General features: G+C 52.3%; 1 protein-coding gene across 2 annotated transcripts; it reads right to left on the bottom strand.

Annotated features, from left to right (window-relative positions):
• Positions 1-1,451: 1,451 nt before the first annotated feature.
• On the bottom strand, positions 1,452-22,578 carry UBL7 (ubiquitin like 7). Of its 2 annotated transcripts, none has more exons than XM_029066484.2 (12): positions 22,414-22,578; positions 13,571-13,783; positions 9,677-9,796; positions 9,070-9,152; positions 7,359-7,443; positions 5,773-5,830; positions 5,185-5,318; positions 4,363-4,412; positions 3,851-4,018; positions 3,245-3,367; positions 2,154-2,299; positions 1,452-1,585 (listed from the first exon to the last, which is right to left on the bottom strand). In XM_029066484.2, the coding sequence occupies exons 1-11, from the start codon at positions 22,433-22,435 to the stop codon at positions 2,162-2,164; spliced, it is 1,194 nt and encodes a 397-aa protein (XP_028922317.1). In that variant the 5' UTR covers positions 22,436-22,578; the 3' UTR covers positions 1,452-1,585; positions 2,154-2,161. The 2 variants fall into 2 exon arrangements, with proteins under 2 accessions (XP_028922317.1, XP_001521530.2); XM_001521480.4 differs by lacking the exon at positions 22,414-22,578 and adding an exon at positions 15,831-15,903.
• Between the last annotated feature and the right edge of the window lie 1,889 nt (positions 22,579-24,467).

Below are 24,467 nucleotides of genomic sequence, written 5' to 3'. Positions count from 1 at the left end.
GTTGGCAGGATAGCCTAAAGACTGCTCAGAAGAGGGGACAGCGAGATGGGAAGGGTGTAAGGGGAGGAGGTGGCTGGGACGGAACAGATTTCCCCGCGCTGAGTGGACATAACATCCCGCGGGCTTTAGGGATCTGGGCCAGCTCCATGAGGGTAGAGCACATGGAACTCTAACCCTGCCCCTGAGTTCCTGACCCCACGTCCTGGCTGAGAGAGCCCTGGCCAGAGAGAAGGGAAAAGGGGAGAGATGTTTGGCGAGAACTAGAGGGAAAGAATACAGACAGGGACAGAGAGGTAAAAAGCATGAAAGAGAGGGTGCCAGAAGAAGGAAGAAACACAGGGAAGAGAGGAAGACACTAGCAGGGAGGGAACCACAGCGAGAAAAGAGACAGGGGGAGAAAAGAGGGGAAGCGGAAGCTCGCTAGTCCAAGGTACCGTTGCTTGTCCTGAAACAAAGAAGGCCCGAAGTTGGCGTTACAGGGGGTGAAGTGATGCACCTTCCGCTTCTCACCTCTTACGCGGGCATGGCCTGGTTCCTTTTCTGGGTCACTTGGCCGCCAGCCCCAGAAGCTGGGGACAACCTTCCTCCCAGGTAAATCTTCTCTGGGGATGGGAGGTTGGGGGAGAGGGGCAGTGGAGGAGGGGAACGGGGTCGGGAATGAATAGAGATGTTTCCTCAGTTCCTTTCCCCCCTGCCGCCCTCCACTTTTTTCACCTCTAAACTGTAAGCTCCTTGTGGGCAGGGAATATGTCAACCAACTCTCTCATATTGTACTCTCCCATGTGTTTTATATAGTGCTCTGCACACAGTAAACGCCCAATAAATACCATTGACTGACAGTTCGACTGGGCTCCTCCTTAATGATCTCTGGCCACCATCGCCCCAGGCTCCTGTGTGGTCAGTTACCAAACGGGGCGATAAAAGATACAGGATTAGGGGCTCCCCCCGAACTCCCTCTGTGCCTCTTTAGGGTAAAGGGAGGGTCTGCGTGCTCCTGCCGAGCCATCTTGGAAGAGGAAAGGGAAGATGAAAGCAGCCTGGGTCCCCGGGAGCGGTTGATGGTGAAGCTGGAATGCGAAACCCCCTCACAAGCAACAAGAAGGGGTCGAAGGTCACCAAAGGCTAGTCCTGGGGGCCCGAGAGGCTTGCAGGCCGGTGGGTGGACTAAGCTGAACCAGACCGCTGATTTATTGATCAATTGGCCACTGAGAGGTTGTGCAGGACTGACCCCATGAGCGTGGGTACCTACCTTTGCCAAGCAACTTGTCTCCCTGTTGGAAAAACCAAAAGCCTTCCCGCTCCCCTCCCCAAGCAAGGGGAAAAATCGGTTGAGCAAAAACTCCAGGCTTCTCCCGACCCAGAGAGGCATGGGGGAACTAAAGCCCATCTCTCCTCACTGGTCTCCCCAGCTCGCTTCCCATTGAGGCTAAGCACAAGGACCGAAACCAGACTCAGGGGGAGAAAATGCATTTAATACGCCCCAAACCTGACAAGCGTTTTTGTCCAATTAAAGATTCGGCAGCAAGCGTAGGCTAAAGAAAAAGGCAGAGAGGATACCAGCTGGCTGTCTTTGCTGTTCCTTCACCTAGGGAAAAGGGTGGAGCCTGGTGATGGCTTTGGACGGGACATGCTGGGCTTGCTACTTGGGCCCATGGTCATCCGGAGCTTCGGGAAATATCGGGGGGTGCCAACAGTCTACGGGGGCATCATGGGAGCCCTGGATACAAGAATGGGAGCCGGGCTCCCCTGGTGGCTCGGGCCAGCTCTGGGAAGAGCCCCAAGGAGAGAAGAATTCCCTGACCACCTACCTCCCTTGGGCCAAGGTCCCAGAGACCACCGAGAGGAGATCACGCCCACTCAAGTGAGAAAAAAGGGGCCCCAAGGCTTGGGTAAGGCGTTGACCCCAGGAAACGCTTGAGCCGGGAGGGGGGACTCATCTCCTCCATTGGGGTCATAAAGGGTGGACTGACTTGCCTCCCCAGAGTCTCCTAGCAGGACAGTGTGTGGGTCACCCCCTCCCCCTGACACCAACTCCAGACCTGAGCCTGACCAAGAAGGGCCCTCCAGCACAAGAAACCCGTTCAACCTCATCTGGACTGGGGAGGACGGGGTGGGGGGGACCAGGGGGGCCGGGGAGCACCACGGCCTGTCACCTCGGGGCTCAGGGGGCTCCTCCGGCAAAGATGAGCTCCAGCGCGGCCTGGATGTCCCCGCCGGTGGCCTGGAGCGCCCGGAGGCTCAGCTCGTCGTCTTGGATGCCCATGTCTCGCAGCTGCTGCAGCTGAGGCTGCCACTGGCCCTGGCCGGAGGGAAAAGGAGAGGACCCTACTTACACAGAGAGCACCAAGTGGGACTGGGTCCAAGCTAATTAACTTGCATCTACTCCAGAGCTTAGCACGGTACTTGACACAGAGTAATAGCTTAACAGATACCATTCAAACAAACAAAAAATTCAGGCAGGAGCTCTTTCCCACCAACGGCTGCTGGAGAACTAAGAGGATTACAAAACTCATTGGGGGTTGGAGAGACCCCAGCCTCAACTGCCCTCACCCTCCAGGTGAAGGGCAGGACAGGGGCGGCTGGGGGAGAGGGAAGGTGAGCAGCCCCTGAGCTCCACAAAAAGATTTGCAAGAGGACTAAGGAAAGGTACGTGGCGTAACCTAATCGAGAGACCGCAAGCCTGAGAGTCAGAAGAACCCTGGGTTCCAATCCCAGCTCCACCCCTTGTATGCGGGGTGACCTTGGGCAATTCATTTCACTTGTCTGGCCCTCAGTTGCCTCATCTGTAAAATGGGGATTAAGACTGAGCCCCATGTGGGGATGTGGACTGCGTCTAACCTGATTAGGTTGTATTTACACCTGTCCTTATACAGTGTGTAAGTGCTTAAAAAATACCATAAAAATAACAATAATAATAATTTTCCCCACCCAGCTCCCTCTTTTCCTGCCGCCCCAGAGCAAGGAGGCTTCTTCCTGTGGGACTGCCAACTGCCCGCGCACCCACCCGGGACTGCCCTGCACCTCCTGTAAGTAGGAGAGGCCAAGACCAGAAGCTCTTTGAGGGCAGGAATTGTACCTCCTAACTCTACTGTACTGGTCTCTCCCAAGCGCTCGGCCCAGTGCGCAGCACCCAGTAAGGGTCAATAAATACCAATGATTGACTGATACCCAAGCTGGGCCCTGGAAGACGGACTCCCAGGTGGGAAGCCCTCGACCTTGTGACTGCGGGACCAGGGTGCCTGACCTGGAGATTAGGCTGGCCAGAGGCCTGCAGGGCGTGCTGCAGGGCTTGACTGAAGAGGTCATTCGTGATGGGCGTCCCCGACTGGACGCTGGTGGACATTGGGGAGGTGCCTGAAGAATGGCCCTAAAGAGAGAGGCAGACAGTCAGGACCGCGGGGTCCCCTCCCCCCGCACCCCGACTCCTCCCCCTCCTCAGCCACCGCACAATCGCCAACCCTCTCCCCTTGGAGGAATTGTTTCCAGACCCAACGGGACCTCTTTAGTTCCCAATCCCACCCGCTCCAGTATGGCTCTGGGACCTCTTAAACGGGAAGTCGAGCCAGCGGGATTCTGTTGTGACTCTCTCGGGGTGGCCAGAAGTCTCCCCGAGGATACCCGTTCCCCTTTCTGCTCCTTTCCACACTCTGGGACGGCCCCTGGCATCTGTTTCCAGGCCCCGTGGGGCGGGCCCCGGGGATGCAGTCCCCTCGGCCCTGTGGCAGGAACTCCTCGGAGGGGAGAAAGCTGACTGGAGCTGTAAAACGGTGGCTGGCGTGGGGTGGGATCGGCAAGCCGGCCCGCCCCAGAGTGGAATCCGTGGCCCCGGTCTCCCCGGGGCTTTCCTTACCTGGGTGCCGGGGGTAGGAGTATGCGAACTGCTCTCTGGCGTACTGGCCAGGGCCAAGGCCGTGGCCAGTTCGCTCTGGGTGATGGGCCGGGGCCCGGCGGCCCCGCTGTAGCCGAGAGAGGCCGGGCGTGACCCAGACGTGCTGCTGGAGGGGGTGGACCGGGTGCTCTGGCCGGGAAAAAGGACAAGCGTCAGACTCGCCGTGGGAGGAAAGCAGGAATCGGTCATTCAGTCATCCAGGCTCCCGCCAGCCAACCCTCGGATCTTACAGCATCATCCCCGCCTTTCGAGGACTACCTCAGGGATCCCTGGGCTCGGCTAAGGGCTAAGCCACCAGAGAGCGGATGTGTGGCTCCCTCCGGAAAGACTTCGGGGAAGAAGTGGGGTGGGGGGCGGGGACGGTAGAAGAACGGCCGACAACCAGCTAACAAGCATCAGGATCCCCAAAGCCCTGACCAAGGATCCCCAACACACACCCGGCTAAGCGAGCAAGGCTCCCGGGCCAACCTTACCGGGTGGAAGTCCTCTTCATCATCAGAAAGGCCTTCAAACAGGAAGCCACCTGGCCGGAAGAGAAGGGGGTGGGGATTTCAGTTGGGTGGGCTGAAATAGCCACCGCTCCAATTTGTTCATGTGGGGTTCAAACCCCTCCTCAAATTTACAACCTAGCTTCTTCCACTCCTTGGAATATTCCCGGATAACCGCACTTTCCTAACTTTAATCAGTCAGTGGTACTATACACACGGTAAACACTCCATTCATTCAATTGTATTTACTGAACACTTACTGTGTGTGGAGCAATGTAGTAAGCCCTTGGGAAACTACTATACAACAATAAACAGTGACATTCCCTGCCCACAAGTAGCTGACTGATTGAAGTACTAAGCACTTGGGAGGGTAGAATTCAATAGAGTTAACAGACATGATCCCTCTGCTCACGAGGTTACAGACGCCAGAGGGAAGCAGTGTGGCCTCATGGAGAGAGCACGGGCCTGGGAGTCACAGGAACTGGGTTCTAACCCTGGCTCTGCCACTTGCCTGCTGGGTGACCTTGGGCAAGTGGCTTCACTTCTCTGTGCATCAGCTCCCTCCTCCGGAAAATGAGGATTCAATTCCTGCTCTCCCTCCTACTTAGACAGTGAGCCCCATGTGGGCCAGGGACTGCATCTGTCCCGATTAACTTGTACCTACCCCAGTTATCAGAACAGTGCTTGACCCACGGTAAGCACATAAACAGCATAACATTATTATTACAGCCAGTATTCCCCCAAAATCTGCCCCCGCCAAAACCCTCCGGTGATGCTGGAGGGGGAGGGCAGCGTGGAGCAGCTCACCTGGCATGTCCCTGTAGGAGCTGGACGGCACACCCCGGGCAGAGGCGTCTGCCCCGGGCAGAGGGGTGCTGCTTGCGACTGAGTGCAGAACCAGGATGATGGCATTGACGAGGGCAGGGTGAGCGGGGACCAACCTGCGTTGCCGGAGAGAGGAATCCCTAAGTGGGCAGCGATCGTGTCTACCGACTCAGCTGCATTGTCCTCTTAGTCTGGTGCTTAATCCGGTGCTCTGCTCAGAGTACGCACTCAGTAAACACCATTGGCCGAAGCCACTTCCCAGGTGACAGAAGGACCGGAACAGTTACGGCTTCCCAAGCCAAACCCAGAGAGAGCTGTCGTCGTACCACACCACACCCTCATCCCCCCTCTCCTCCCCACCCCCACCATTTCCTTCCCTCACATCGTTCCCAGCTGGCACCCAACCCAAGGCCCAAAGCTGAGGCTGCTCTGCCCCGCTCTCCCACCTCTCCACCCAAGTACCAGTTCAAGCCACCAGTCTAATTCAAACAGATTCTCAGGAGTCTGAGGCGGGACTGGGACAAGGGACGGAAAAGGAGAGGGTGGGTAATTCGCCGGAGCATCGCTTACGTGTCCAACATGTTGGGATCGGCAAAGACTGAAAAGAGATCTTTATCCTGTAGCACTCCTGGAAGAGACCCAGAAAACCCATCAGGAAATAAGAAGGCCTAACAACCTGGGCAGAGGATATGGGATCGTGACCTCCGGCAAGAACCCTCTGGATCTTACAACGCCGGCCAGAGGCCCTCCCCTGCCTCTACTTCCCTACAGGGGTCAGTCACCTAGACAAACCCCCATGGAAAGGGACTTTTCTTACAGGCTAATGCAGTGGGGAGCTACAAGGGAGTCTCTGAGAGCAGATGTCTCTCTGAGTAGATGGGCCGCAGCCCAGGGAAAGGAAAGCACCCCAACCGAGTCGCAGAGAACGCTCAGGACTGTTGGGCTTTTTATGGTATTTGTTGAGCTCTTACTAGGTGCCAGGCACCGTTCTAAGCACTGGGTTAGCTACAAGCTAATCAGGTTGGGCACAGTGGGTGTACCATATAGGGCTCAGTCTTGATTTGAGGGAGCTGAGGCCCAGAGAGATGAAGTGATTTGCCCGAGGTCACCCGGAAGACAAGTGGCTGAGTTGGGATTAGAACCCAGATCCTCCTGACTCCCAGGCTGATGCTCTACCACTAGGCCACGCTGCTTCACTCTTATTAAACGGGGAAGAGACAGGATGTGATGCCAAAGCGAGGAGCCCTCTTAAGGGGAGGGATAGAGAGGAGTGGATCACCCACTGGCCGGAGATGTTCTGCCTCCCAACCCTTAGCACTCACCAAAGGGAGAGCCCCGAAGCTTTATTTACAGGCATTACATTTGTAGCCCAGTTGGCCTGGAAAAATCCCTGCTGTCAATCAAGCAGTGGTATTTGCTGAGCACTTACTGTGTGCAAAGCACTGTTCTACACGCTTGGAAGAGTTGGTAGACGTGCTCCCTGCCCACAAGGAGCTTATAGTTTAGAGGAACAAAACGCCAGCATCAGCTTTGATGATAATCAATCTTTTTCTTTCCTGTAACTGCCCCATTCTGATTCCCTCTTCTCCCTGACCAATATAACAATAATAATAATAATAATAATGTTTGCTAAGTGCTTGCTATGTGTTAAGCCCTGTACTAAGCACTAAGGTCAGTACAGGATAATAAGTTCAGACACTGTCCCTATCCCTCATCAGGTTCACAGTCTTGGTAAGAGGGAGAAGAGGTACTGAATCCCCTTTTTACAAATGAGGAAACTGAGTCCCAGAGAAGCGAACTGACTTGCCCAAGGTCACAGAGCAGGCAAGTGGGAGAGCCGGGACTAGAACCCACGTCTTCTGACTCCAAGGCCTGTGTTCCATCCACTAGGCCATGCTGTTTGGCTAGTTCAGACCAGAATTCAAGGAATTGGCTAGTCATCCCACCTCTGTCACTTGTCTGCTGTGAGACCTTGCGCAAGTCACTTCACTTCTCTGGGCCTCAGTTCCCTCATCTGTAAAATGGGGTTTAGGACTGGGTACCCCATGTGGGGCATGGGCTGTGTCCTATCTGATTAGCAAGTATCTACCCTGGGCTTACCATGGCACAGGGTAAGCGCTTCACAGATACCATTTAAAAACAAAATAAAACCTCACCCAAGGCAATGGGGTCACTGCTCAGGCCCGGAGTGGCCACGATGATCTGATCCAGCGACTCTTTGTTTCCCAGCATCTTAAACACCTGCCAGAGAAATTGGGACCAGTGAAACGTTCCAACTGTGTGATACGGCTCACGAAGCTAACCCGGTTGGGGGACTGCAGACTCCCTCGCCTTGTTTCCGTGGGAGAAGTCACCAGTTGAGCAAATGACAAGACCAAAAAGACCACTGGCCTGTCTGTCTCCCATGATCACGATCCCCTCTCTAGACAGGGGGCACCCCCTAGTCCCATCCTCCTTAACGGAAGGGTTTCTATTCCCGGAAGACACATTTTTCAGATTTCCCCTCTTTGCCTTTCCAATCTGATCAGGTGCTCTGGGAGACCGGATTCATCCCAGTTAAAAGAGAGGGAAGGCAAGGCCCAGAGAAGGGAAGGAGTTTACCCAACAAGTTGGAGGAGAGATCAAATTAGTGGTATCCACTGTGTGCATAGCACTGTACTAAAAACTGGGGAAAGTAAAATACAACGAAAGTGGTCAATGTGATAGATACCTGACCAGAAATTAAAACAAATTAGCAATAAGGGAAAAAGTAGAGTATAGGGCTCCGTGTATAATGCTGTGGGGCCGGCGTGAGCATCAGAGTTTTTCAGGGCTACGTGCACAGCCAAGTGCCGAGTCGACACAGAGGGGAGGGTGGAGAGGGGAAATAAAGGGCTTAGACTGGGAAGGCCTGTTGGAGGAGATGGGATTTCAGGAGGGTTTGGGGTGGGAAGAGTGGTGGATTGGGGTTGGATAGGAAGGGGCAGGGAGTTTCAGGCACAGATAAGAAAGCTCCTACCCCTAATCCTTGTTCTCTTCTGAGACTGGGTTTGTTTGCCTGGGATCAACGGGGTCGAAACCCAGAACAAATCAATCGATCGATCCTATGTATTGAGCACTTACCGTGTGCTCTGTACTAAGCACTTGGGAGAGTACAACAGAATTGGTAGACACATTCCCTACCCACAACAAGCTCACAGTCTAGAGGAAGAGACAGACATTAATATAAATAAATTATGGATCTACATATAAGTGCTGGGGGGCCAGGGAAGGGGGATGCCTAAAGGCAGCAAGTCAGGGGGATGCTGAAGGGAGTGGGAGAAGAGGAAAGGAGGGCTTAGTCAAGGAGGGCTTCTTGGAGAAGCTGGGCCTTCAATAAGGCTTTGGATAATAAGGATAGTTCGTCAGATATGAAGAGGGAGGGCATTCTAGGCCAGAGGCAGGACGTGGGCGAGAGGCAGGCGGTGAGACAGACGAGCCAGAGGTACAGTGAGTCGGCTGGCATCGGAGGAACAAAGTGCGTGGGCTGCCTCGTAATGGGCAGGGAACTCGTCTGCTAATTCTGTTGTATTCTCCAAAGCACTTAATACAATGCTCTGCTCAGAGTAAATGTTCAATAAATATCATCCGTCGACTGAGAGCGAGCGAGCAGTGAGGTGAGGTTAAGAGGGGGCGAGGTGATTGAGTGCTTTAAAGCCAATCCACAGGGACAGCAAGCTCCTCACTGACACACACAGTCACCAGAACCACCGGGAAATGTTCACCTCTTTCAACCGAGCGGCCACCAGCCGCCCCACCGGCCCCGCTAGCCAGCCACCGCAGCTAACCAAGGGATTCCTAGGAAGCGAAGCCCCAAAAGGCTGGGTCCGTTGAGGTCACCCTACTCACAGCATCTCTGTAGGCCGGGCTGCTGTGCAGGGCCGTGTGCAACACCCGGAACTCCCTCACCGCAGCCACCTTGTCCACAGGTTCTGGGGACAAAGATTCCCAAAGGGCAGGTCACCTCCAAGGGCGGCCCCTCCTCCGGGGAGGCGGCCCCCAAAAAAAACATCCCCTGGCAAAAGGGGCGATGAAGGAGCTAAACACCTGGAGTGGCAAACAGGCCCGCTCTTTACACCCCAGCTCCCGCCGACCACCTGAGCCATGTGCTGACGGCCGAGGGAGTGGGCGGGCTCTAGAGTGGCTAATTCCGACACTGCTGGATGTTGGTCCTGCTCCCCCCGAGTCTGGACAGCCCCCCTTACTGACTATAAAGGCTCGGGACCCAAAGGCACCTCATCCTTGGTGACCGGCAACGGGTCAGGGGTCGAAGAGGTCATGGGGCCCGTGGTCCCACCCTCACCATCGGCCAGCGAGGAAACCGGGCCGGCCACAATCTCCACGCGGGATCATCCTGGCTTCCCCGTCCTCCCTCCCCACCGTCGGACGCCACGGGACTACAGCCCCCGGACCCCTTTCCCTTCCCCGACTGGGGCCGCCTCGCGCTCTCTCTCACCGGCTTTCTGATCGGGCTCGGGCCATGACTTGCGCAGGACGTGGATGGTGGACCCGGGCTGGATGCCGTAGAAGTCGAGCGTCTGGTCATCCTTCAGTTTGCGGCCACAATAGATCAGATCTAAAATGAAAGTTCCACCCACCCACGGGGCAGCTGGGTTCCGGCTCGCTGAAGAGAGGCCCTGCCAGGCCAGCAGTCTCAAATTAAGCCGGTTAAACGAATGGCGGGCAAAGTATTTCCCTTCCCCCGGCACTCTTCCTCCTTCGGTAGGAGCCCCTTCCTTGGGCCACGGGAAAAGATCACTGACTCTGTACCCGGGAAGCCAGGGGTACCCCTCCTTCTAGCCACCCTGCGGTCGCGTCCTAGTCCTACTTGCTAGGCACCCCCGAGTCTGGGAGTCCCAGCCCCAAGGCTACATCCAACCACAGCAAGTAAGCCGATCACTTCCCGGTCACCTCCTCCTCTCCTCACCCCGTTCCCTTCCCCCTCCTCCCAATTCTTGGCAGTTTTCTTCCCTCCTCCTGCACCCTGAACTCGCCGCACTTATTATGTCCCAAGCACTGGACTGAGCACTGGGGTGGACATGACATCATCGGGTTGGACACAGCCCGTCCCACACGGGGTTCACAGCTTAAGACGGAGGGAGTAAGAATTAATCCCCCATCTGGAAGATGAGGAAACTGAGGTTCAGAGAAGTGAAGTGATTCACTCAAGACCGCGCAGCAGGAAAGTGGCAGAGCCGGAATGGGAACCCAGGTCCTCTGGCTCCCAGGCCCAGCCCTCTGTCCACCAAGCTGTGCTGCTTCCCTAGGAATCCGGGCTCCCTAGAATGACTCTCCGGCCTGGACCGTGAGTGCACACGGTAGTCAGTTCCTCCCTTCCCATTCGGAGACCGAAGCTTGGGGGTGGGATGGAAAACCGGTCCTGTAGCCGGCTGCAGATGGCGGACCACCCGGGCCCTGGCTGGTTTTATTCCCACTGCGTTCAGACTCCGTGGTCCTGGAAATCAAACCAACCGGAGAAAGGAAGGACCCACCCCCCCAACCCTCCGCAGGCGGAGTCGGTGGCTTCCGTTTGCCGGGGACCAAGTGGGGCTGGGGGGGCAAAGGGGTGGGGGGTGAACCATCAGAACAGAGCAGAGGATGGTCCGAGGCAGAAGAGGCAGGGACTAAACCCAGCCAGTTCCCCACCAGGCAATCGTTAGGCAGATACCGAGCGCTTACTGGGTGCACAGCACTGTGCTCAGCACCTGGGAGGCGACAAGCTGATAGACTTGTTCCCTCTATGGGGCAAGACGGCAAGGGTAGGATCCAGGCATCCGGCCACTGGGAAGACTCCGGCCTGGGAACTTCAAGGTCCTTGGAACTGGGGGGTGCAGGAAAGGAGTGGGGAAACCGGAGGGATTCGACGGACCCACAGGGATGGTTCTTCCCTTGTACGAACTTCAAGCCAAACAGACTACTCCAGTGAGGCGGCGGTGAGGGAATGGGGAAAAAAAAAGCTCCACTAGGATAGGCTTCCCTGACCCTGACCCTGCTCCCCCTCTTTTTATGGTATTTGGTATCTATGTGTATCAGGCACTGTATTAAGCACTGAGGCAGACACAAGTTAATTGGGTTGGACACAGTTCCTGTCCCACATGGGGCTCACAGTCTTCATTCCCATTTTACAGATGAAGGAAACAAGCTCGGAGAAGTGAAGTGACTTGTCCAAGGTCACCAGAGAGAAAATGGGTGGAGCCAGGACTAGAACCCAGGTCCTGCTGACTCCCAGGCCCGTGGTCTAACCACTACACCACATTGCTTCCACACTGCCCCTTCCCTGCATTCCAGCATTTTGTGTGTCCAGCTAGGAACAGGGAAGAGAGTCACAGGGTCATTTTGAGTGGCCCATGGGGCTTGGCCACCCCGTTGGGACGGGCCAGAGATGGAACCTGACTAACTGCATGCCGGACTACAGGTCTGCTCGTTGACCTCCTGATTATCCCAAGGTCCAGCCTCAGCTCTCTTTCTTTTTTAAATGGCTTTTAAGTGCTTACTCTATACCTATTACTATGTCTCTATTTGTTGCTGAATTGTACTTCCCAAGCACTTAGTACAGTGCTCTGCACAGAGTAAGCACTCGATAAGAGAAGCAGCGTGGCTCAGTGGAAAGAGCCCGGGGTTGGGAGTCAGTGGTCATGGGTTCTAATCCCGGCTCCGCTACTTGTCAGTTATGTGACTTTGGGCAAGTCACTTGATTTCTCTGTGCCTCAGTTACCTCATCTGTCAAATGGGGATATGAGCCCCACGTGGGACAACCTGATTACCTTCTATCTACCCCAGCATTTAGAACAGTGCTCAGCACAATGTAAGTGCTTAACAAATGCCATCATTATTATTATCAATAAATATGATTGAAGGAATGAATGAATACCTGGCACTGTACTAAGCATTCATTCACTCAATCACATTTATTGAGCGCTTCCTGTAGGCAGAACAATGTATTACTACTACTACTAATAACAACTGTAGCATTTGTTCAGCGCTTACTATGTGCCAGGCACTGCACTAAGCACTGGAGTGGATACATGCAAATCAGGCTGGTCACAGTCCCTGTCCTATGTGGGGCTCACAATCATGACCCCCCCAGTTTTTTTTTACAGATGAGGGAACTGAGGCCCTGAGAAGTAAAGTGACTTCCCCAAGGTCACACAGTAGACAAGTGGCAGTGCCGGGATTAGAACCCATGACCTTCTGCCTCCCAGGTCTGCCCTCTATCCACTATGCCAAGCTGCTTCTCTGAGCACTTGGGAGAGTACAATACAACAATTAACAGACATTCCCTGCCCACAGCGAGCTTACAGGGGAGAGGCAGACATTAATAGAAATACATAAATTACAGATCTGCACACACCTGCTGCGGGGCTGGGAAGGAGGAGGAACAAAGGGAGCAAGTCAAGGCGAGGCAGAAGGGAGCGGGAGAAGAGAAAAGGGGGGCTTAGGCAGGGAGGGTCCCCTGGAAGAGATGTGCCTTCAATAAGGCTTTGAAAGGGGGTGGGAATTTTCTGTCGGATTTGAGGAGGGAGGGTGTTTCGGGCCAGAGGCAGGATGTGGGCGAGAGGTTGGCGACGAGATAGATGAGAACGAGGTAGAGTGCGAAGGTAAGCACAAGGGTAGATACAAGATCACCAGGTTGGACTCGGTCCCTGTCCCACATGGGGCTTGCAGCCCTCACCCCCATTTTGCAGATGATGGAACTGAGGCACAGAGAAGCGAAATGACTTGCCACAGCAGACAAGTGTCAGGGTCAGGATTAGAAACCAGATCCTTCTCGCCCACATCCTGCCTCTGGCATGGAACGCCCTCCCTCTTCACATCCAACAGACGATCTCTCTCCCCACCTTCAAAGCCTCACTGAAGACACATCTCCTCCAAGAGGCCTTCCCTGACTAAGCCCTCATTTCCCCTTCTCCCGCTGCCTTCTGCGTCGCCATCATTTGCTCCCTTTATTCACCATCCCTAAACCCCACAGCTCTCCTATACGTACCCATTATTTACTTATTTATATTAACGTCTGTCTCCCCCTCTATGCCGTGAGCTCGCTGTGGATAGGGAACTTGTCTACCCGACTCTGTTGTACCGCACTCTCCCAAGTGTTTAGTACAGTGCCCGGCACCCAGTAAGCGCTCGATCAACCCGACTGACTCCCAGGCCCGGTTTCAGTCCCCTAGGCCCCGCTGCTCTCCCCCGTCCTTAAGCTTCTTGCGGGCAGGGACCGTGTCTGCTAACTCTTGTATCATACTCTCCCAATCGGCTTGGTTTAGTGCTCCGCTCAAAGTGAGCGCTCAATAAATGGCAGAGAGATCAACCGTCTCCCCAGCCGGGCTCCATCCCGGCGTCCCCAGAGACTCACCGATCAGCTCCGGGTCCGGCACCGACTCCTGCAGCGAGCCGGCGATGAGCTGCTTCAGACAGGAGATGCTGTAGCTCCCCAGAGAGCTGTCGCCCTGCTCCGCCTCGGGCAGCCGCAGGACGGACTTGGGGGCCAGCGGCTGGTCGGCCAGCTTCACGGCCAGGTGCCAGTCCGAGAGAGACATCCTCTCTCTTTCGCGCTCTCTCTTTTTCCCTGGAAAAAAGACCCCCATTTAGACGTCTAAAGAGAAGCATCAGTGGAGCACAGACCATCAACATTCCCCGCCCAGGGTGTGGGAGAAGGTTTGTTTTGGCTTTATCGTATTTGTTAAGCCCGTGCTGCAAGCGCCGGGGTAGATATGAGATAATCAGGTTGGACTCGATTCCTGTCTCATGGCGTTCAGTCTTAATTACAACTGTGGTCTTTGTTGAGCGCTGTGTTTCAGGCACTGTACTAAACGCTGGGGTGGACACAAGAAAATCAAATTGGACACAGTCCTTGTCCCACGTTGGGCTCACGGTCTTCACCCCCAGCTTTTACAAATGAGGGAACTGAGGCACAGAGGAAGTGAAGTGACTTGCCTAAGGTCTCATAGCAGACACGTGGCGGAGCAGGATTAGAACCTAGGTCCTCCTGACGCCCGAGCCCACACTAATCCCCCCAGACCATGCTGCTTCTCTATTATCACCAACAGCATTTATTGTGTGCCTACTGGGTGTAGAGCACTATACTAAGCACTTGAAAGAGCACCAGCCTGGGAGTCAGAGGGCCTGGGTTCTAATCCTGGCTTCGCCACTTGTCAGCTGCGTGACTCTGGGCAAGTCATTTAACTTCTCTGAGCTTCAGTTCCCTCATCTGTAAAATGGGGATTAAGACTGTGAGCCCCACGTGGGACAACCTGATCACCTTGTATTCCCCCCAGCGCTTAGAACACTGCTTGGCACTGAATAAGCACTTAACAAAAGTCAACATCATTATTATTATTATTATTATTATTAATCTCGGCTCCGTCACTTGTCAGCTGGGTGATCTTGGGCAAGTCACTTCTCTAGGCCTCAGTTCCCTCATCTGGAAAATGGGGATGGAGACTGTGAGTCCCAAGTGGGACAACCTGATGACCCTGTATCTACCCCAGCGTTGGAACAGTGCTTGGCACAGTGTAAGTGCTTAACAAATACCAATATTATTATTCTATTATTATTAATCGCAGCTCCATCCCTTGTCAGCTGGGTGACCTCGGGCATGTCCCTTCTCAGGCCTCAGTGACCTCATCTGGAAAATGGGGTTGGGGACTGTGAGCCCCAAGTGGGACAACCTGATGACCTTATATCTTCCCCAGTGCTTGGCACCGAGTAAGCGCTTAACAAATACCAATATTATTATTATATTATTATTAATCGCGGCTCCATCCCTTGTCAGCTGGGCGACCTCGGGCATGTCCCTTCTCAGGCCTCAGTGACCTCATCTGGAAAATGGGGATGGGGACTGGGAGCCCCAAGTGGGACAATCTGATGACCTTGTATCCTACCCAGAGCTTAGTACAGTGCTTGGCACAGAGTAAGCGCTTAACAAATACCAATATTATCATTCTATTATTATTATTATTATTAATTGCAGCTCCATCCCTTGTCAGCTGGGTGACCTCGGGCAAGTCCCTTCTCAGGCCTCAGTGACCTCATCTGGAAAATGGGGACTGGGAGCCCCAGGTGCGACAACCTGATGACCTCGTATCTCCCCCCCAGCGCTTGGCACAGAGTAAGCGCTTCACAAATACCAATATTATCATTCTACTATTATTATTATTATTATTAATTGCGGCTTCATCCCTTGTCAGCTGGGTGACCTCGGGCATGTCCCTTCTCAGGCCTCAGTGACCTCATCTGGAAAATGGGGACTGGGAGCCCCAAGTGCGACAACCTGATGACCTCGTATCTCCCCCCCCCAGCGCTTGGCACAGAGTAAGCGCTTCACAAATACCAATATTATCACTCTATTATTATTATTAATCGCGGCTCCATCCCTTGTCAGCTGGGCGACCTCGGGCAAGTCCCTTCTCGGGCCTCAGTGACCTCATCTGGAAAATGGGGACTGGGAGCCCCAAGGGGGACAGCCTGATGACCTCGTTCTCCCCCAGCGCTTAGCGCAGAGTAAGCGCTTAACAGAGGGCATCATCATCCTGAAGATGGGCGAAGGCCGAGGGGTGGGGGACCCCGGGGTAGAGCGCGGTTTGGGTGGAGGGGGCTGAGCGGGGCTCCCTCACCCGTCCCGCGCGAAGCCTCGCCGGCCGCCGCCGCCTGGTCCCGCCGGCCCTCCGTCCTCCCGACCGGAAGCCGGGCCCGCCGCGCTGCATGCTGGGGATTGTAGTTCTCGCCTCCCCCGCCGCGCCGCTCGTCCAATCCGGAGAGGGGCGGGGCCGCGTCTCGACCAATGAGCGGCCTGGGATTGGGGCGCGAGCCGCCATGGCGGCTGAGGGAGGGGGAGCCCCCCCCCCCCGCGCCCTGACAGTCCTGAGGAGATTTTTTTTTTCTTTTTAATGGCGTCTCTTCGACCCCTTGCTGAGGGTCACACACTGCCCTAAGCGCTGGGTGGATGCACGCTAGTTAGGCCGCGCCCGGTCCCTCTCCCCGCCTGGGACCCCACGTCTAAGTGGGAGGGAGAACAGGTCTCCAAGGCCCATCTGACAGCTGAGGAAACTGAGGCCCAGGGAAGGGGCTTGCCCAAGCTCACACAGCAAGGAACTGGCAGAGCAGGCATTAGTCACTCCTGCATTAGAGCAGCAGCGGGGCTCAGTGGAAAGAGCACGGGCTTGGGAGTCAGAGGCCATGGGTTCGAATCCCAGGTCTGCCCCTTGTCAGCTGTGTGACTGGGGGCCAGTCACTTCACTTCTCTGGGCCTCAGTGACCTCATCTGGAAAATGGGGATGACGACTGTGAGCCCCACGGGGGACAACCTGATGACCCTGTGTCTCCCCCAGCGCTCAGAACAGTGCTCTGCACAGAGTAAGCGCTTAACAAATACCAACATCATTATTATTATTATTATTATTCTCTGTGCCTCAGTTCCCTCATCTGGAAAATGGGGATGAAGACTGTGAGCCCCACGTGGGACAACCTGATGACCCTGTGTCTCCCCCAGCGCTTAGAACAGTGCTCTGCACATAGAAAGCTCTGAACAAATACCAACATTATTATTATTATTATTCTCTGTGCCTCAGTTCCCTCATCTGTAAAATGGAGATGAAGACTGTGAGCCCCACGTGGGACAACCTGATTCCCCTGTGCCTCCCCCAGCGCTTAGAACAGTGCTCTGCACATAGTAAGCAGTTCACAAATACCAACATTATTATTATTCTCTGTGCCTCAGTTCCCTCATCTGGAAAATGGGGATGAAGACTGTGAGCCCCACGTGGGACAACCTGATTCCCCTGTGTCTACCCCAGCGCTCAGAACAGTGCTCTGCACATAGTAAGCGCTTAACAAATACCAACGTTATTATTATTATTATTATTCAAGCGATCGTATTTATTGAGCAGTTACTGCGAGCGGAGCACTGGGCTAATAATAATAATAATGTTGGTATTTGTTAAGCGCTTACTATGTGCAGAGCACTGTTCTGAGCGCTGGGGAAGATACAGGGTCATCAGGTCGTCCCATGTGAGGCTCACAGAGGCACAGAGAATAATAATAATAATGTTGGTATTTAAGTGCTTACTATATGTGCAGAGCACTGTTCTAAGCGCTGGGGTAGACACAGGGGAATCAGGTTGTCCCACGTGGGGCTCACAGTCTTCATCCCCATTTTACAGACGAGGTAACTGAGGCACAGAGAAGTGAAGTGACTTGCCCACAATCACACAGTTGACAAGTGGCAGAGCCGGAATTCAAACCCATGACCTCTGACTCTCAAGCCCGGGCTCTTTCCACTGAGCCACGCTGCTTGGAAAGCGCAACTGGGCGACAGAGACCATCCCTGCCCAACGACGGGCTCACGGTCTAGAAGGGGGAGAAAGACAACAAAACAAAACAAATAGCCTGGCATCGATACCATCAAAATAGATCAATAGAATCATAGATATATACACATCATTAATAAAATAAATGGAATAAATAGGTACAAATATACACAAGTGCTGGGGGGAGGGGAAGGGAGTAGAGCAGAGGGAGTCGGGGCGATGGGGAGAAGGAGCAGAGGGAAAGGGAGGCTCAGTCTGGGAAGGCCTCCTGGCGGAGGTGAGCTCTCAGGAGGGCTTTGAAAGGGGGAAGAGAGTTAGTTGGGCGGAGGTGAGGAGGGAGGGCGTTCCAGGACAGCGGGAGGACGTGGGCCAGGGGTCGACAGCGGGATTAACTGTGAGCCTCACGTGGGACAACCTGAATACCCTGCATCTACCCCAGAGCTTAGAACAGTGCTCTGCACATAGTAAGCGCTTAACAAATGCCAACATTATTATAGGCGAGAATGGAGGATGGTGAGGAGGTGGGCGGCAGAGGAGCGGAGCATCCGGGCTGGGCTGGAGAAAGAGAAAAGGGAGGTGAGGTAGGAGGGGGCAAGGGGATGGACAGCTTTGAAGACAAGAGTGAGGAGTTTTTGCTTCATGCGAAGGCTGAAAGGCAACCACTGGAGGGTTTTGAGGAGGGGAGTGACAGGCCCGGAGCGATCCTGCACAAAGATCATCCGGGCAGTGGAGTGAAGAAGCGGGGAGAGACAGGAGGATGGGAGATCCAAGAGGAGGCTGATGCAGTAATCCAGTTGGGATATGATGAGAGATTGCACCAGCAAGGTAGCAGTTTGGAGGAAAGGGATTAGAATCCAAGTCCTCTGACTCCCAGGACCAGACTCTTTCGGCTAGGCCACGCTGCTTCTTTGCCTCGGTTTCTCCGAATATAAAATGGGTGGAGGTGGCCGGGCCTGACGGGAATTGATATCTACTGGCTGCGGGCCCAGGCCAGCCAGGTGGCTGCAGACAGACTGATGGATGGACAGACAGGCGGTGCCCGCCATGCCCACAGAGGAGAGATGGGGCCAGCGGGCAGCAGGCTGGACTCCCCCAGAGCCTCTGCTCGTTAGAAGCAGCATGGCGTAGTGGATAGAGCACCCGCCTGGGAATCAAAAGGTTATGGGTTCTAATTCCGGCTCCACCACTCATCTGCTGTGTGGCCTTGGGTAAGCCACTTCACTTCTCTGTGCCACAGTCTCCTCATCTGTAAAATGGGGATTGAGACTGGGAGCCCCATGCAGTCGCGGTCCCAACACGATTTCCTCGTATCCACCCCAGCGCTTAGTGTAGTGCCTGGCACATAGTAAGCACTTAACAAATGACACATTATTATTATTATTATTATTATTATTATTATTTGAGGGTACGCGTCCTACGGACCCCATTACCTCAGCATCAACTCTTATAACTATCTTCTTTACATAGAGAAGCAGCCTGGCCTAGTGGAAAGTGTGGGCTTGGGCCTTAAGAGGACCTGGGTTCTAATCATGACTCTGCCACGTGTCTGCTGCATGACCTTGCGCAAGTCACTCAGCTTCTCTGGGCCTCAGTTTTCTCATCTGTAAAACAGGGATCCGATACCTGTTCTCCCTCCCCCTTAGATTGTAAGCCCCCTGTGGGACAGGGACTGCAGACAACCTGGTTAACCCCAGCGCTTAGAACAGTGCCCAACACAGAGTAAGCGCTTAACAAATACCATAATTATTATTATTATGTGCAAGGTGAACAAAGAGTCCCAGTTACAGGAAACCCAGCATTTTCAGGGAACGTGTCCACCAACACTGTTATATTGCACTCTCCCAAGTGCTTAGTACTGTGTTCTCCACATAGTAAGCACTCAAGAAATATGTTTAATTGATTTCCCTCCCCGGCCTTCACAAGAACAAGCCTTCTGTTGGTATCCGTTTAATCTTAATCTCCCCTCTGGGTCGATTTTGCACCTGCCTGCCCTTAAACACTTCGACACTCACCCTAGCCCCACAGGATTTATGTAAACATCCTTATATTCCACTATTTCCCCTATCCGTTATCTATTTTTAGGTCCATCTCCCTATAAAGACTGTAAGTTGCTTGGGGGCCTTGGATGGTGTATACCAACTGGTAGATTGGTACTGTACCGTACTTTCTTAAACTGTGCTATTTGTAATAATAAAAATCATCATAATAATAACAGTGCTTTTGTTAGAGGGGAATGAGTTCCAGGCCGGAGGGAGGACATGGGCAAGGGGTCAGCAGAAAGATGGATGAGATGGAAGTATCATGACTGAGTTTTGGCGGGTGGGTTTTCTGGCATTTGTTAAGCGCTTGCTATATGTTCTGCCACTTAATAATAATAACGCTGGTATTTGTTAAGCGCTTACTATGTGCAGAGCACTGTTCTAAGGGCTGGGGTAGATACAGGGTCATCAGGTTGTCTCACGTGAGGCTCACAGCTAATCCCCATTTTACAGATGAGAGAAGTGAAGTGACTTGCCAAAAGTCACAAAGCTGACAAGTGGCAGAGCTGGAATTCGAACCCATGACCTCTGACTCCCAAGCCCGGGCTCTTTCCACTGAGCCACACACTTGTCTGCTGTGTGACCTTGGGAAAACCTCTTAACTTTCCTATGTGCCTCAGTTACCTCATCTGTAATAGGGGGATTAAGATTGTGAGCCCCATGTGGGACAATCTGATTACCTTGTATCTACCCCAGTGCTTAGAACAGTGCTTGGCTCATAGTAAGCGCTTAACAAATATCTTAATAATAATCATTATTATTATATGCTAAGCCAACATAGGCCTATATTTGAAGCCCTCAAAGATAGGCCTACATTTGAATTTCAAGAAAACAAAGACTGTGACAACTGGAAGTTTGAACACATTTTTAGTGGATGGAGAAAAGATTGAAATAGTTGACAATTTTTCTCCCCTGGGACCGATAATCAATAATAAAGAAACTAATAGTCAAGAAATGTGCTGAAGATTTAATGTTAGGAAGACTTGCTTTGAAGAGCCTGGGAAAGTCGTGAAATGTCCTGACGTAACAATTGCCATAAAAATACAATTTGTCAGTTCTATAGTGTTTCCCGTGACCACGTATGGATCCGAAAGCTGGACGGTGAAAACACGGGATAGAAAGAAGATCGATTCTTTTGAAAATGTGGTGTGGAGAAGACTTTTGCCAGTACCATGGACCACCCGAAAGACAAACAAATTGATTTTGGAGCAAATTAAGCTAAAGTGGCCTTTGGAAGGCCAAATGACTCAACTTAGATTAGCATATTTTGGACACAATCAAGAGGATTGATTCTCTGGAGAAGACACTGATGCTAGGAAAAGGCCAGGGAAAAAGTCGAAGAGGCAGTCGGGCAGCTAAATGGATAGAGACCACAACCACGATAACGGGAGAACGGTTAGAAAGGTGGCCGATTATGGCAGAGGACGGGACGTTCTGGAGAGAGTATATCCATAGAGTCGCTATGAATCGGAAGCGACTCAATGGTACTTGATAATAATAAAACAGGGATCCTATTTGGACTGTGAGCCCCATCTAATAATAATAATGTTGGTATTTGTTAAGCGCTTACTATGTGCAGAGCACTGTTCTAAGCGCTGGGGTAGACACAGGGGAATCAGGTTGTCCCACGTGGGGCTCACAGTCTTCATCCCCATTTTACAGATGAGGTAACTGAGGCACAGAGAAGTTAAGTGACTTGCCCACAGCCACACAGCTGACAAGTGGCGGATCCGGGATTCGAACCCATGATCTCTGACTCCAAAGCCCGTGCCCTTTCCACTGAGCCACGCTGCTTCGGACAGGGTCTGTGTCCAAGATGATTTGCTTGAATTTATCCCAGAGTTTAGAAGACTGCTTGGCACAGAGTGAGAGCTAAACAAGTACCAGAATAATTAATATTAAGAGTTAGACTATGAGCCCCAAAGGACCATGTCTAATTCCCACCTGTGTATTTTTCCCAGTGCTTAGTACAGTGCTCTGCCCACAGTCAATGCTCAATAAATATTATTTCTACTATTCCAGCACTTATGTATTTATTTCAATCCTTTCTTAACACTTGTAAAGCTGTGTTTATTGCATTTGATCGAACACTTGATTTATTTATTCTGATTCATCTGTGGGAAATAGTTTCATGTCTGTTTCCCCTTTTTCTTTTTTCTTTTTATGGTATTTGTTAAGCACTTTCTACGTATCAAACACCGTTCCAAGCACTAAGTACCAGTTAATTAAGTTGGACATTTAGTTTTATTATTATTAATAATGATAATTATTATCAACATGGTATTTGTAAAGCACTTGCTATATGCCAGGCATTGCAGTAAGCGCTGGGGTGGAGAGAAGCAAATCGGGTTGGACACAGTCCCTGGCCCATATGGGGTTCACAGTCTCAAGCCCCATTTTACAGATGAAATGAATGAGTCCCAGAGAAATGAAGTGACTTGCCCAAGGTCACACAGCAGACAAGTGGAGGAGCCGGGATTAGAACTCATGGTCGACCATCTGACTCCCAGGCCCGGGCTCTTGCCGCTATCTAAGACCGTAAACTCCCCGAGGGTAAAGAAACTGTCTCATGATTCTGTGGTACTTTCCCAGGGGCACATACAGTGGGTCTGAATATCGTTGTTGCCAGTAGCGGGTATCTGTAATGATGAAATAACTTCTCCTCCTGGCAGCCGGTTTCTGGCAGTTACTGACTTCTCAGAATTCCAGGGTCTTGATCTCACAGACCAAAAAATACAAACAGATCTCGACTTTTCTCGATATTCGAATGAATACACTGACCACAGATCTCAAAACAACCATTCCTCTCTCCGTTCTTGAGCGGAGAATGAGAACTAAGTGTCCAGACTCACCGAAACAGTTGGATGCTTCCATTCCTAACTTTTTATCCACTAAGCATTTCTCCCTTTTCTCCTCTAGTTGCAAATTAAAATGAAGGAGGAAGAAATTCCGGCCACCGACACTGACAGTGACCCTGGGCCGGGTCGGCCTACATTCGCTGGCGGGGACAACTGCTCAGATCCAATCCCCTTCCGTTGTCCGCCGCGTCAACTGGTGGAGTGGTGGCAGTTTCCTATCAGAGACTGTTTACCTGGATTGGTCCAAGACACTCGAAGCTGTTAAGGTCCCTCTAGACTGTAAGCTCCATGTGGGCAGGGAATGTAGCAGTTTATTGTTATACTGGACTCTCCCAAGTGCTTACTCCAGTGCTCTGCACACAGTAAGCGCTCAATAAATACCACTGACTGACTGATGTCTCTGCTAATTCTGTCGTATTGTACTCTCCCAAGCATTTAACTCCACACATAGTAAGTTCTCAAACAAACAAATGGTATTTGTTAAGCGCTTACTATGTGCCAGGCATTATATTAAATGATGCGGTAGATATAAATTAATCAGGTTGGACCTAGTCTCTGCCTCACATGGGTCTTAATGCCCATTTAATGTTGGTATTGGTATTTAAGCGCTTACTATGTGCCGAGCACTGTTCTAAGCGCTGGGGTAGACACAGGGGAATCAGGTTGTCCCACGTGGGGCTCACAGTCTTGATCCCCATTTTACAGATGAGGTAACTGAGGCCCAGAGAAGTGAAGTGACTTGCCCACAGTCACACAGCTGACAAGTGGCAGAGCTGGGATTCGAACTCATGACCTCTGACTCCAAAGCCCATGCTCTTTCCACTGAGCCACGCTGCTTCTCTACCATTTGACAGATGACTGAGATCCAGAAAAGTGAAGCGGTTTACCCAAGGTCACACTGCAGGCAAGTGCCAGAGGAGGATTAGAACCCAGTTCCTTCCAACTAGGTCCATGCTCTATGCACTGATTGGGCATCGCCCAGTTGTTCACCACCGATATGGGTTAATTATTGAATTTCACCTGTTCTCTGGTCGTGTGGATTCATCTTAATTGTTGACATTTTCCTATCCGTATCTGTCTTCCCTTCCCCCAATTCCCTTTTGAGATTGGGAGCGCCCTTGTGGTTCAGGGGGCTCCCAATGTCTGCACAATCTTCTCAGCACTTGGTAGAGTTTTTCCAATCAACCACTCAATCAATGGTATTTACCGAGTGCTTACTCTGGGCAGAGCACTGTACTGAGCGATGGGGAGAGTACAGTGCAAGAAAGTTGATAGGCACGTCGCCTGTCCACAAGGATCTTATAGTCCACAGCCCTTCCCATGTGAAAAACATGAAAAACCCTTAATAATAATTATGGTATGTATTTAGCGCTTACTATGTGCCAAGCACTGTACTGAGCACTGATGTAGCTACAAGATAATCAGGTCCCACATGGGGCTCGCAGTCTTTCTTTGTAGGAGGGAGAACAAGTATCAATAATAATAATAATAATAATAATGTTGGTATTTGTTAGGCACTTACTATGTGCAGAGCACTATTCTAAGCACTGGGGTAGATAAAGGGTAATCAGGTTGTCCCACGTGAGGCTCACAGTCTTAATCCTCATTTTACAGATGGGGTAACTGAGGCACAGAGAAGTTAAGTGACTTGCCCACAATCACACAGTTGACAAGTGGCAGAGCCGGAATTCAAACCCATGACCTCTGACTCCCAAGCCCAGGCTCTTTCCACTGAGCCACGCTCCCCTTCAGGCAGATGAGGGAACTGAGATACAGAGAAGTGAAGTAACTTGGCCAAGGTCTCAGAGCAGACCAGTGGCAGAGCCAGGATTAGAATAATAATAATAATAATGTTGGTATTTGTTAAGTGCTTACTCTGTGCCAAGCTCTGTTCTAAGCGCTGGGCGAGATACAAAGTAAACAGGTTGAACCACTTGGAGCTCACAGTCTTAATTCCCATTTTCCAGATGAGGTAACTGAGGCACCGAGAAGTGAAGTGACTCTGCCAAAGTCACGCAGCTGACGAGTGGCAGAGCCGAGATTAGAAC

Source organism: Ornithorhynchus anatinus, chromosome 5, assembly GCF_004115215.2.
Source record: "Ornithorhynchus anatinus isolate Pmale09 chromosome 5, mOrnAna1.pri.v4, whole genome shotgun sequence".
NCBI classification, from domain to species: domain Eukaryota; kingdom Metazoa; phylum Chordata; class Mammalia; order Monotremata; family Ornithorhynchidae; genus Ornithorhynchus; species Ornithorhynchus anatinus.
The sequence above is the reverse complement of the archived record's forward strand: the minus strand, read 5'-3'. Positions and strand labels throughout refer to the sequence as shown.